Raw genomic sequence first — 14,881 nt, forward strand, 5'->3', positions numbered from 1 at the left:
GTAACCTAACACCACGAGTGCCGCAAGAGGAAACTAAAATGCCAGGAGCAAGGGGCGAATAACCCCTTCTCCAGCAAATATTACTACAGTGGACCCCCGCATAGCGACTTTAATCCGTGCAAGAGGGCTCATTGTTATGCGAAATGATCGGTATGCGAATGAATTTTCCCCATAAGAAATAATGGAAATCAAATCAATCCGTGCAAGACACCCAAAAGTATGAAAAAAAAAATTTTACCACATGAAATATACATTTTCCTACACACAAAGAGAAGGATACATGCACAATAGTAGAGTAGTACATGCACAATATATATTGTGCATGTACTACTCTACTAAATGAAGAATAAATGACACTTACCTTTATTGAAGATGCAGCAATGACTGATGAGACACTGTGTCCTGGGAGTGCCTTTTCCTCCTGAGTACTGTAGGTCCTGTTTGGCATTTTCTTCCAGAACAGGCCTTATCACACTGTGTATGCCACTACGATTCTTAAATCTCTCAAACCAACCTTTGCTGGCTTTAAATTCACCAATATGAGCACTAGTTCCAGGCATTTTTCCCTGTTCACCTGGGTGTTAGTCAACTGGTGTGGGTTGCATCCTGGGAGACAAGATTAAGGACCCCAATGGAAATAAGTAAGACAGTCTTCGATGACACTGACTTTTTTGGGTTATCCTGGGTGGCAAATCCTCTGGGGTTAATTGTTTCTTGGTATTCTCAATAAGCCACACCAACAACAGTGCTACAGCAGCAGCAGCAGCAGCAGCTGTTAGTGCTACAGCAGCAGCAGACGATGCTACAGCAGCAGCAGACAGTACTGCAGCAGCAGCTGACGGTGGTACAGCAGCAGCAGCAGACGATAGTACAGCAGCAGCAGCAGCTGACATTGCAGCAGCAGCAGCTGACGGTGGTACAGCAACAGCAGCAGCTGTACCACCAATAGTAGCGATGGTTGATTGGGGTTTATTATACAACCTGGCCAGCTCGGAGACACGCACTCCACTTTCATACTTATCAATGATCTTTTTCTTCATCTCTATAGTAATTCTCACCCTTATTGCTGTAGGGTTGGCACTAGAAGCTTTCTTGGGGCCCATGGTCACTTATTTTGCAGATAAAATCACCAAAAACACTGTAATAATACGAAATGTTTCGATTGTATGCTTGGATGTTACCACGGTGGCTGGCTGGTAAACAATGCCACCGGCGGCACATGTGAGGCTGGCTAAGGGCGCACATTGGATGCGTCTCGGACGAAGAGCGGTGAGCGGGTTTTTGAGCGGTATGCGAGGCAAAATTTTTGCGATAAAAGCGAGCGGTATGCGGATTGAATGTTATGTGATGCGTACGGTATGCGGGGGTCCACTGTAAATGTAAAAAGAATGACTTCCTTCTTTTTCAGGTCACCCTGCCTCTCTTTTAACACCCTTCCACTGTTAAAAAATTAATAGGTCAAGAAAGCCTAGTTAATGAATATATATTTAACAGTTAAAAGCAGAAGAGGAGTTATTGGATGGGAATTTAGAGGTATTGGAAGGAATATTTTGATGTGCTGGTAAATATTAATGAAGAAACAGAGGCAATGATTTCATATATTGGCCAAGGACATATTTTATCCTTTAGTTTTGAGTTTAAGGGAGGTGTGAGAGAGTGGGTACAGCAGCTGGGATTGACTGAATCATGACAGTAATTTTTTTTTTTTTTTATTATCACACTGGCCGATTCCCACCAAGGCAGGGTGGCCCGAAAAAGAAAAACTTTCAGCATCATTCACTCCATCACTGTCTTGCCAGAAGGGTGGTTTACACTACAGTTTTTAAACTGCAACATTAACACCCGTCCTTCAGAGTGCAGGCACTGTACTTCCCATCTCCAGGACTCAAGTCCGGCCTGCCGGTTATCCTGAATCCCTTCATAAATGTTACTTTGCTCACACTCCAACAGCACGACAAGTATTAAAAACCATTTGTCTCCATTCACTCCTATCAAACACGCTCACGCACGCCTGCTGGAAGTACAAGCCCCTCGCACACAAAACCTACTTTACCCCCTCCCTCCAACCTTTCCTAGGCCGACCCCTACCCCACCTTCCTTCCACTACAGACTGATACACTCTTGAAGTCATTCTGTTTCGCTCCATTCTCTCTACATGTCCGAACCACCTCAACAACCCTTCCTCAGCCCTCTGGACAACAGTTTTGGTAATCCCGCACCTCCTAACTTCCAAACTACGAATTCTCTGCATTATATTCACACCACACATTGCCCTCAGACATGACATCTCCACTGCCTCCAGCCTTCTCCTCGCTGCAACATTCATCACCCACGCTTCACACCCATATAAGAGCGTTGGTAAAACTATACTCTCATACATTCCCCTCTTTCCCTCCAAGGACAAAGTTCTTTGTCTCCACAGACTCCTAAGTGCACCACTCACTCTTTTTCCCTCATCAATTCTATGATTCACCTCATCTTTCATAGACCCATCCGCAGACACGTCCACTCCCAAATATCTGAATACGTTCACCTCCTCCATACTCTCTCCCTCCAATCTGATATTCAATCTTTCATCACCTAATCTTTTTGTTATCCTCATAACCTTACTCTTTCCTGTATTCACCTTTAATTTTCTTCTTTTGCACACCCTACCAAATTCATCCACCAATCTCTGCAACTTCTCTTCAGAATCTCCCAAGAGCACAGTGTCATCAGCAAAGAGCAGCTGTGACAACTCCCACTTTGTGTGTGATTCTTTATCTTTTAACTCCACGCCTCTTGCCAAGACCCTCGCATTTACTTCTCTTACAACCCCATCTATAAATATATTAAACAACCATGGTGACATCACACATCCTTGTCTAAGGCCTACTAGACTGGGAAAAAATTTCCCTCTTTCCTACATACTCTAACTTGAGCCTCACTATCCTCGTAAAAGCTCTTCACTGCTTTCAGTAACCTACCTCCTACACCATACACTTGCAACATCTGCCACATTGCCCCCCTATCCACCCTGTCATACGCCTTTTCCAAATCCATAAATGCCACAAAGACCTCTTTAGCCTTATCTAAATACTGTTCACTTATATGTTTCACTGTAAACACCTGGTCCACACACCCTCTACCTTTCCTAAAGGCTCCTTGTTCATCTGCTATCCTATTCTCCGTCTTACTCTTAATTCTTTCAATAATAACTCTACCATACACTTTACCAGGTATACTCAACAGACTTTTTTTTTTTATTATCACACTGGCCGGTTCCCACCAAGGCAGGGTGGCCCGAAAAAGAAAAACTTTCACCATCATTCACTCCATCACTGTCTTGCCAGAAGGGTGCTTTACACTACAGTTTTTAAACTGCAACATTAACACCCCTCCTTCAGAGTGCAGGCACTGTACTTCCCATCTTATCCCCCTATAATTTTTGCACTCTCTTTTATCCCCTTTGCCTTTATACAAAGGAACTATGCATGCTCTCTGCCAATCCCTAGGTACCTTACCCTCTTCCATACATTTATTAAATAATTGCACCAACCACTCCAAAACTATATCCCCACCTGCTTTTAACATTTCTATCTTTATCCCATCAATCCCGGCTGCCTTACCCCCTTTCATTTTACCTACTGCCTCACGAACTTCCCCCACACTCACAACTGGCTCTTCCTCACTCCTACAAGATGTTATTCCTCCTTGCCCTATACACGAAATCACAGCTTCCCTATCTTCATCAACATTTAACAATTCCTCAAAATATTCCCTCCATCTTCCCAATACCTCTAACTCTCCATTTAATAACTCTCCTCTCCTATTTTTAACTGACAAATCCATTTGTTCTCTAGGCTTTCTTAACTTGTTAATCTCACTCCAAAACTTCTTCTTATTTTCAACAAAATTTGTTGATAACATCTCACCCACTCTCTCATTTGCTCTCTTTTTACATTGCTTCACCACTCTCTTAACCTCTCTCTTTTTCTCCATATACTCTTCCCTCCTTGCATCACTTCTACTTTGTAATGTTAAAAGCAATTTAGGAGTGGTTGGTACTTTTGTTCAATAAATGTATGAAAGGAAAGATACCTACAGACTGGAAGAGAGCATGCATAATTCCTATGTATTAAGGAAGAGGGGACAAAAAGAGTACGAGTTATAGGGGAATAAGCATGCTAAGTATAACAGAGTATGGTAGAATTATCAAAAGAATTAAGGGTAAGAGACAGCAGATGAACACTGAGGCTTTAGAAAGGGAAGGGAATATGTAGATTAAGTGTCTACATTGAAAATTACAGGTAAACAACATTTAGACAAGGGTAAGGAAATTTTCATTGCATTTATGAATTTAGAAAAGGCATATGTAGGGATAGTTAGGGAAGCAATGTGGCAGATGTTGCAAGTGTATGGAATAGGTGGTAGGTTAATGAAATCAGTTAATGGTTTTCAAGAGGACAGTGAGACTCGGGGTAGGATATGTAAGAGATTATTTTCCAGTAAAAGTATGCCGTAGACAAGGATGCATGATGATATCAAGATTGTTTAACAATTGTAGATGGGGTTGTAAAAAAAAAAGTGAGTGCTAGTGTGTTGGGGAGAGGTGTGGGGTTAAAATATGAAGACTAATACAAAGTGGGAGTTGTCACAGCTACTTTTTGCTGATGTCACTGCAGTTTTGAAAGACTATGCAGAGAAGCTGCAAAGGCTGGTGGATGAATTTGGGAGGGTATGTACAAGAAGAAAATTTGAAGCAAATACAGGAAAGAGCAATGTGATAGGAGTAACAAACAATTTTGGTAATTAAAGATTCATTATCACATAGGACGGAGGATGACTTAAGTGAACATGTTCAGATATTTGGGAATGGACTTAGTGAACAGGTGTATGAAAAATGAGGTGAAGCACAGAATTAAGGGATGGGGGGGGGGGGACAAAGAACATTATCCTTGGAAGCAAAAAGAATGTACGATACTATAGTGGTACACTTACATGGGTGTGAAACATGGGTTGTGAATTTTGCAGCAAAGGAGGAGGCAGGTGAGATGTGTCTCAGGTCAACTGTAACATCAGTTGCTTCCCACCAAGGCAAGGTGGGAAAAAAAAAAATCTTCACTCACTCCATCACTGTCTTGCCAGAGGCATGCTGATACTACAGTTCAAAAACTGAAATGTGTCTCCATCAGAGTGTAGGCACTGTACCTCCCATCTCCAGGATTCAAGTCCAGCTAGCCAGTTTTCCTGAATCCCTTCATGCTTTGCTCACACTCCAATAGCACATCAAGTCATAAAATCCATTTGCCTCCATTCGATATCACATTCACGCAGGCTTGTGAGCACGATACGACGACCCCAATCATGGCTTCCTTCCACTACAGATTTATACACCAGTTCTATTTTGTTCCATCTTCTAAATGTCTGAACTAGCTCAACAACCCCTCCTCAGCCCTCTGGATAACAATTTTAGTAACCTCGCACCTCCTACTAATCTCCAAGATATGGATTCTCTGCATAAAATTAACACCACACATTGCCCTTAGACATACATCCACTGCCTCCAGCCTTCTTGTTGCAACATACACCACTTATGCTTCACACCCACATATGAGCGCTAGTACCGCTATACTCTCACACATTCCCCCTCTTCGTTTTTATGGTGTACTGAGTAGTCTCCAAAGACTACTCAGTACACCAGTGTAGGGCAAATATGAATAAAATTTCTTGTCCAGACATTAGGTGGTGTAGGGTTACTAAAAGTATCCAGATTGCTGAGAAGGGGTTGCTAAGGTGGTTTAGACATTCAGAGAGGATGCAGAAAAACTAGAATGATTTGGAGGGTGTATAAAGCAGTAGTGGAGAGAAGGCACAGTAGGGGGTCATCCTAGGAAAGAAATGGAGGGAGGGAATAAAGGTTTTGTATATGAGGGGCTTGCACATTCAGCAGACGTACATACACATGCATGCGCATGTTCGTGTATACGTGTGTGTGCATACTCGCCTTTTTGTGATTCCAGGGGTCGAGACAGCTCCCAGCCCTGCCTTCTCACTGGTCGCTACTAGGTCTTCTCTCTCCCTGCTCCATGAGCTTTATCATACCTCGTCTTAAAACTATGCAAGGTTCCTGTCTCCATACATCACTTTTCTGACTATTAAACCACCTGATAACTCTCTGACTAAAGAAGTACTTCCTAACATCTCTGACTCATCTGAGTCTTCAACTTCTAATTGTGACCCCTTCTTTGTGTCCCCCAACTCTGGAACATCCTGTCTGTCCAACTGTCAATTCCTCTCATAATTTTGTATGGCATTATGTCTCCCCAACCCTCCATTCCTCCAGTGTCGTCAGGCCGATTGTCTTTAACCTTTCTTCGTAGGACATTTCCCTGATCTCTGGAACTAACCGCATTGCAAACCTCTGCACCTTTGATAATTTCTTGACATGTACGTACACGTGTGTGGTGTGTGTGTGTGTGTGTGTGTGTGTGTGTGTGTGTGTGTGTGTGTGGCGTGTGTGTGGCGTGTGTGGCGTGTGTGGCGTGTGTGCGGCGTGTGTGTGGCGTGTGTGTGTGGCGTGTGTGTGGCGTGTGTGTGTGGCGTGTGTGTGTGGCGTGTGTGTGTGGCGTGTGTGTGTGGCGTGTGTGTGTGGCGTGTGTGTGTGGCGTGTGTGTGTGGCGTGTGTGTGTGGCGTGTGTGTGTGGCGTGTGTGTGTGGCGTGTGTGTGTGGCGTGTGTGTGTGGCGTGTGTGTGTGGCGTGTGTGTGTGGCGTGTGTGTGTGGCGTGTGTGTGTGGCGTGTGTGTGGCGTGTGTGTGTGGCGTGTGTGTGTGGGGCGTGTGTGTGTGTGTGGCGTGTGTGGCGTGTGTGTGGTGTGTGTGTGTGTGTGTCGTGTGTGTGGCGTGTGGCGTGTGTGTGTGTGTCGTGTGTGTGGCGTGTGGCGTGTGTGTGGCGTGTGTGTGTGCGTGTGTGTGTGTGGCGTGTGTGTGTGTGTGTGGCGTGTGTGTGTGTGGCATGTGTGTGTGTGGCGTGTGTGTGTGGCGTGTGTGTGTGTGGCGTGTGTGTGTGTGGCGTGTGTGTGTGGCGTGTGTGTGTGTGGCGTGTGTGTGGCGTGTGTGGCGTGTGTGTGGCGTGTGTGTGGCGTGTGTGTGTGTGGCGTGTGTGTGTGTGTGTGTGTGGCGTGTGTGTGTGTGTGGGGCGTGTGTCTGTGTGGCGTGTGTGTGTGTGTGGCGTGTGTGTGTGTGGCGTGTGTGTGTGTGGCGTGTGTGTGTGTGTGGCGTGTGTGTGTGTGTGGCGTGTGTGTGTGTGTGGCGTGTGTGTGTGTGTGGCGTGTGTGTGTGTGTGGCGTGTGTGTGTGGCGTGTGTGTGTGTGTGGAGTGTGTGTGTGTGTGGTGTGTGTGTGTGTGGGTGTGTGTGTGTGGTGTGTGTGTGGTGTGTGTGTGGTGTGTGTGTGTGTGTGTGTGTGGTGTGTGTGTGGTGTGTGGTGTGTGTGGTGTGTGGTGTGTGGTGTGTGTGGTGTGTGGTGTGTGTGGTGTGTGGTGTGTGTGGTGTGTGGTGTGTGGTGTGTGTGTGTGTGTGTGGTGTGTGTGTGTGTGTGTGTGTGTGGCGTGTGTGTGTGTGTGGCGTGTGTGTGTGTGTGGCATGGTGTGTGTGGCATGGTGTGTGTGGCATTGTGTGTGTGGCATGGTGTGTGTGGCATGGTGTGTGTGGCATGGTGTGTGTGGCATGTGTGTGGCATGTTGTGTGTGGCGTGCGTGTGTGGCGTGCGTGTGTGGCGTGCGTGTGTGGCGTGCGTGTGTGGCGTGCGTGTGTGGCGTGCATGTGTGGCGTGCGTGTGTGGCGTGTGTGTGGCGTGCGTGTGTGGCGTGCATGTGTGGCGTGCGTGTGTGGCGTGCGTGTGTGGCGTGCGTGTGGCGTGCGTGTGTGGCATGTGTGTGTGGCGTGCGTGTGTGGCGTGCGTGTGTGGCGTGTGTGTGGCGTGTGGCTGTTATGCAGGGTTCTGCATGACATGATAATGTACATATAGTGGAGAAGTGTGCCATAATAATATGAATATTATAGTTGTAAAGAATAATTTTATAATTTATAATGTGCATTTTGGGGTACTGTAAAGTACTCTAACTGTAATTATAAAGAAATTCTGTTAATGATTTATTTTCCAAGGATGTTTGGGTACGTGGAGTAAGGTGGTTTGGGAAGTCACGTGACGTTAGCATGGTGTATAGAGGCTGGCGTCGGAGATGCTGTGTATTTAAGATAAGTTTGTAGTTGTACACTCATTTTGTTTATCCAACTCAAGCCATAGGCTCGCATATGGCTTACCTGTATGTTCACCCAGGCTCTGACATGGTCAGGGTGCTGTGGGATGAGTGAAGAAATAAGAAATGAGGTTTGTAGTGTAAGTGACGACCTGGCGCTGACTAGGCTGGACCGCCAGCCACCTGCTGCTTGTGCCTTTATTTGGGCGTTTAGGGTAGGAGATACATGAAGGTGTTTTCTAGAGTGTGTATATACTGTTATGTTGAATAGATATATTTTCCTAACTAGGAGTTTTGCCTAACCCTCTTGTTAGCCAATCCATTGAAGTGGCAAATAGTGGTTTAGCTCTTTCTGTTTTGACTGGGATGGTCCTGGGTGGCCTGTTTATGCCTGAGTGGTGTGAAACTTTTACCTTTACCCTTAGACCAGGCTCAAGCCCCCAGCTATCCCACATTTCTGTGTAACAGTGGCGTGTGTGTGGCGTGTGTGTGGCATGTGTGTGGCGTGTGTGTGTGTGGCGTGTGTGTGTGTGGCGTGTGTGTGTGTGGCGTGTGTGTGTGGCGTGTGTGTGTGGCGTGTGTGTGTGGCGTGTGTGTGTGGCGTGTGTGTGTGGCGTGTGTGTGTGGCGTGTGTGTGTGGCGTGTGTGTGTGGCGTGTGTGTGTGTGGCGTGTGTGTGTGTGGCGTGTGTGTGTGTGGCGTGTGTGTGTGTGAGGTGTGTGTGTGGCGTGTGTGTGTGTGGCGTGTGTGTGTGTGGCGTGTGTGTGTGGCGTGTGTGTGTGGCGTGTGTGTGTGGCGTGTGTGTGTGGCGTGTGTGTGTGGCGTGTGTGTGTGGCGTGTGTGTGTGGCGTGTGTGTGTGGCGTGTGTGTGTGGCGTGTGTGTCTGTCTGTGTCTGTGTGTGTCTGTCTTAATGTCTTCTTGTCTCTCAGTCACAGGGAGCAACCTGTAAACCAACAAGTATTACACATCCGAGTTGTGAAAATGCGTATTTATCGTGTCACAATTTTTTTTTTTCCAACAAATCGGCCATCTCCCACCAAGGCAGGGTGACAAAAAGAAAACACCAACATCATCCAACTCTTTCCACCTCACTCATACATAATTCACTGTTTTTGCAGAGGCTCCCAGTTACAACAGTTTAGAAGCCTATATAAAGACACATAACATATCCCTCTAAACTGCCAATATCACAAACCCCTCCTTTAAAGTGCAGGCATTGTACTTCCCATTTCCAGTACTTAAGCCCGGCTATATAAAAAATAACCGGTTTCCTTGAATCCCTTCACCAAATATTACCCTGCTGACACTCCAACAGCTCGTCAGGTCCCAAAAGTCATTCATCTCCATTCACCCCCATCTAAGATGTTCAAACACGCTTTCTGGTAGTCCAAGCCCCTCCTGGAGGTTATTCCGGGGATCAATGCCCCCGTGGCCCGGTCCATGACCAGGCCTCCCGGTGGATCAGGGCCTGATCAACCAGGCTGTTACTGCTGGCCGCACACAGTCCAACGTACAAGCCACAGCCCGGCTGATCCGGCACTGACTTAGGGTATCCGTCCAGCTCTCTCTTGAAGGCAGCCAGGGGTTTATTGGTAATTCCCCTAATGCTTGATGGGAGGCTGTTGAACAGTCTTGGGCCCCGAGCACCTATGGTGTTTTCTCATAGTGTAACAATGGCGCCCCTACTTTTAATTGGGGGTATCTTGCATCGCCTGCCCAGTCTTTTACTTTCATAGGGAGTGATTTCTGTGTGCAGATTCAGGACCATTCCTTCCAGGATTTTCCAAGTGTAGATTATTATATATATCTCTCTCCTGCGTTCCAACGAATACAAGTCAAGTGCTTCCAAGCGTTCCCAGTAATTAAGGTGCTTGACAGAACTTATACGTGCAGTAAAGGATCTCTGTACACTCTCAAAATCTGCAATTTCACCTGCTTTGAATGGTGATGTTAGTGTACAGCAGTATTCCAGCCTAGAGAGAACAAGTGATCTGAAAAGGATCATCATTGGCTTGGCATTTCTCATTTTGAACGTTCTCATTATCCATCCTATCATCTTCTTTGCACTTGTGATCGTGGAACAAAACCTCCTTTACCCCCTGCCTCCAACCTTTTCGAGGACGACCCCTACCCCGCCTTCCTTCCCCTACAGATTTATACGCTCTCCATGTCATTCTTTGATCCATTCTCTCTAAATGACCAAACCACCTCAACAATTCCTCTTCAGCCCTCTTGACTAATACTTTTATTAATTCCACACCTCCTAATTTCCACACAACGAATTTTGTGTGTGTGAGGGTTTGTACACAAGTGTGCAAGTGTGTACATGCACTCTCGTGTGTAAGCGTGCGTGTTTGTACATACATGTTCGTGTGCGGGATTGATAGTGAGTGAAGGCTAGAGGTGTTTATGACTAATTGCTGTTGGAGTATGAGCCAGGTAACATTTATGAAAGGATTCAGGTAACAGGTTACTGGCCTTGATTCCTCGAAGTGGGAAGTACAGTGTCTGCACTTTGATGAAAGGGTGCAGATAATTATGTTTGGAGGGGCATCTGAGGTGTATTATCAGCACACCCCTAGCATGACAGTGATGATGAAAAGCATTTCTTTCTCAAGTCACCCCTACCTCAGTGGGAGATAGTATAAATAAAATGACAAATCACCATTCCATGCACCTAGAACACAATCAAGCAAAAGGCTTCTTCAAATATGAGTGACAGAATCAAGGTTGTGACAATACCATTGACACTTCAGAAAGGATTTATTTATTTATTTATTTATTGGCAAAGGCACCTGCATACCATAGTTGTGAATCTGTTAATGACTTGACATTACCTTTGATTCTCTTGCTAGATAAATCTGCCATAGAAAGCATATCAAAATTCTTTGCTACAGTAACTAACCTCTAATTCCTTCACTTTGAGCAATTCGTCCATCTTTGATGTGGTTAAAGATTGTGTCTCCCACTTCTCTTGTAAAATTGTCGTCTCATTAGCCTTCTGACTTATCTGAAAGGTAAGGATTATCTATATAGTTTCAGCATGTTATATTAAAAGAATGAAGAAAACTGGTTTCAAGGATTCCATGTGCTATATGCACGAGTATATCAAGGTTAACATTGAGAGATGTAGGCTAACCAGTTAGCCTAACTCGAGTCCTGGATTCGGAGAGTGCAATGCATGCACTTAGTGACATTGCAGCTCATAGTCATTTGATTTATGATGTCTGTGCACTTCTGCCAAGACAGTTAGGGGAGAGGGGAGGGGTGGTTGATCATCTTTCCAAAGCAAATGGCCAATGAGAAAAAAAAATAGTGAAAAGTTCTACTTCCATTAATTTTATTACACGCTAAAATGTTTGAATGAAAATTTAAGCTTTTGCTACACAATTAGAAAATAAGTACAAAGCTAAGAGGGCTGTCTCTAGCCACTCCATTCCCAACCAGCCATTATCAACAGATTTTTTAAAAACCATTTACCAAATTTACAAATTAAGCTATCTTAATTTTTATTTCCATCAGAGCAATGTTCTTATTTATTTCCTTTCATCTTGATGAAGTGGAATAATACTGCTTTCCCAACCCCCATCATTTGCATTTTGTATTAGCTGACTAAGATGCTGGAAGCAAGGGGAGGAGGTAATAACTCCTACTTTATAAATTACTAAAAATAAGAAAAACTATGTAAAATTACTAGGAAAAAACCACAAAGAATGAGAGAGTATATACAAGTCCTCATACTTGACATATCTCAAGTACGAGGACTTGCATATACTGAACTTTGTTTTTTCCTATTAATTTTACATATTTTTTCTTAATTGTAGTTGATTTTTACATCTAGTGCACATCTGAGTAAAAAAAAAAAAAATTACATAATTTAAACTTGCTGAGAACTTTGCTACACCTCTTAATTACTGGACAGTATGAAGAAACTGCTTTACGTACAGTTTTAATGCACACAAGAACCCCGGATTTCGGCAATTATCTGATCCAGAATTTCATTCAAAATAGGGAAAGTGCAAAAACCAAAGTAATATTTCCCATAAGAAATAATGTAAATACAATTAATCCGTTCCAGACACCCAAAAATATTCACAAAAAACTTCATTTTTTAAAGAATAACTATAGTTTTACAAACAGAAAACAATGAGAAATAAATATAAAGCACAAATTTTAATGATAAATGAACATTAAATACCATTATTGACGACTCTTGTTGGCGTTGTAAAGAAGGCGAGTAGGGGGGAGGGAGTTGGGGGTTATTGTTTGGGAGGAAGATCCCCCTCCATAAGGACTTCAAGTACAAAGTCCCTAACCAGGGTTAGTTCCTTTCCTTGTCTTTTACTGGCACTAGGACCAGCTTGAGTCACTGCACCCATGTTGCACAAAAAAAACTGTCCAGAGGGGTCTGTTTCTGGCATCTCTAAGATTTGCCTGAAGTGAGACAAGGTATTGTCACTGAACATGTTGCAGATACGGCTTGTTTGAGCTTGGTCAAGGTGATATTTCTTCACAAAACTTTCCAAATCATTCCACTTTGCATATATATCTTTAATCACTGAAGAAGGCACATTCTTCCCTCTCTTCCTCCTCCTCTGAAGCAATTTCCTAATCTGTGGTCTGTTGCTGTTGCAGATGAAGGTCTTGCAGCTCTTAAATCGTTAGATCTTCCCTGTGGTCCTCCACCAACTCTTCACATCCTTGCCACTCACCTCCAACCACATGGACTTCCCCAAAGACACAATAGATTCCACAACAGGCAGAGGGTTGACAGGGTCAGGATCAGCTCCAAACCCTTCAAAATCCTTGTCAAAGACACATTCTGGCCACAATTTTCTCCAAGAGTAGTTCAAAGTCCTTGAAGTCACTCCCTGCCAAGCCTTACCTAAAAAGCTTATGCAATGGAGGATAACTCTCTTAGGGTCAATTCAATGTCCAAAGTCACTTCAAAGCCCCTTTTAAACATTGCTTTGGTGTAGAGATGGCCCACAGATGGCTCCAACTTATTCCTGTTCCCTACTTGTACGCCTCATAACAATGAAACTGCTTTCAAATGAGCTGATGTAGGTAACAGCTCTTAGCTTGCCAATAAAGTTAGGAATCCGTAACCTGTAAATAGCTTGTCAATAAAGCTAGGGATCCTTAACCTTGTCAAACCCTGTGTAAAAAAAAAAGTGGGTAGGGGATGTGTAGATCAAGTGTTTACATTGAGCCATATATATGAACAGTATTTAGATAAAGGTAGGGAAGTTTTTACTGCATTTATGGATTTAGAAAAGGCATATGATAGAGTGTATAGGGGAGCAATGTGGCAGATGTTGCAAGTATATGGAATAGGAATTAAGTTACTAAATGCTGTGAAGAGTTTTTATGAGGATAGTGAGACTCAGGTTAAGGTGTGTAGAAGAGAGGGAGAATACTTCCCAGTAAAAGGAGGTCTTAGGCAGAGATGTGTAATGTCACCATGGTTGTTTAATATATTTATAGATGGGGTTGTAAAAGAAGTAAATGCTAGGGTGTTTGGGAGAAGAGTGGGATTAAATTATGGGGAATCAAATACAAAATGGGAATTGACACAGTTGCTTTTTGCTGATGATACTGTGCTTATGGGAGATTCTAAAGAAAAATTGCAAAGGTTAGTGGACGAGTTTGGGAGTGTGTGTAAAGGTAGAAAGTTGAAAGTGAACATAGAAAAGAGTATGGTGATGAGGGTATCATATGATTTAGATAAAGAAAAATTGTATATCAAATTGGGGAGGAGGAGTATGGAAGAAGTGAATGTTTTCAGATACTTGGGAGTCGACGTGTCAGCGGATGGATTTATGAAGGATGAGGTTCATCATAGAATTGATGAGGGAAAAAAGGTGAGTGGTGCATTGAGGTATATGTGGAGACAAAAAACATTATCTATGGAGGCAAAGAAGGGAATGTATGAAAGTATAGTAGTACCAACACTCTTATATGGGAGTGAAGCTTGGGTTGTGAATGCAGCAGTGAGGCGGCAGTTGGAGGCAGTGGAGATGTCCTGTCTAAGGGCAATGTGTGGTGTAAATATTATGCAGAAAATTTGGAGTGTGGAAATTAGGAGAAGGTGTGGAGTTAATAAAAGTATTAGTCAGAGGGCTGAAGAGGGGTTGTTGAGGTGGTTTGGTCATTTAGAGAGAATGGATCAAAGTAGAATGACATGGAGAGCATTTAAATCTGTAGGGAAAGGAAGGCGGGGTAGGGGTCATCCTCGACAAGGTTGAAAGGAAGGGGTAAGGGAGGTTTTGTGGGCGAGGGGCTTGGACTTCCAGCAGATGTGCCTGAGCGTGTTAGATAGGAGTGAATGGAGACGAATGGTATTTGGGACCCGACGATCTGTTGGAGTGTGAGCAGGGTAATATTTAGTGAAGAGATTCAGGGAAACCGGTTATTTTTACATAGCCGGACTTGAGTACTGGAAATGGGAAGTACAATGCCTGCACTCTAAAGGAGGGGTTCGGGATATTGGCAGTTTGGAGGGATATGTTGTGTATTTTTATATATATATGCTTCTAAGCTGTTGTGTTCTGAGCACCTCTGCAAAAACAGTGATTATGTGTGAGCGAGGTGAAAGAGTTGAATGATGATAAAAGTTTTCTTTCTGAGGATTTTCTTTCTT

General features: G+C 44.0%; 1 protein-coding gene across 1 annotated transcript in view; it reads right to left on the reverse strand.

Annotated features, from left to right (window-relative positions):
* LOC128698669 (restin homolog) overlaps nucleotides 1-14,881 on the reverse strand; it is a 165,905-nt gene that overhangs the window by 43,303 nt on the left and 107,721 nt on the right. The window contains exon 10 of the mRNA XM_070104034.1: nucleotides 11,144-11,248. Coding sequence (XP_069960135.1) covers nucleotides 11,144-11,248 — 105 coding nt within the window. The remainder of the gene's footprint in view (nucleotides 1-11,143; nucleotides 11,249-14,881) is intronic.

Source organism: Cherax quadricarinatus, chromosome 88, assembly GCF_038502225.1.
Source record: "Cherax quadricarinatus isolate ZL_2023a chromosome 88, ASM3850222v1, whole genome shotgun sequence".
Taxonomy (NCBI): domain Eukaryota; kingdom Metazoa; phylum Arthropoda; class Malacostraca; order Decapoda; family Parastacidae; genus Cherax; species Cherax quadricarinatus.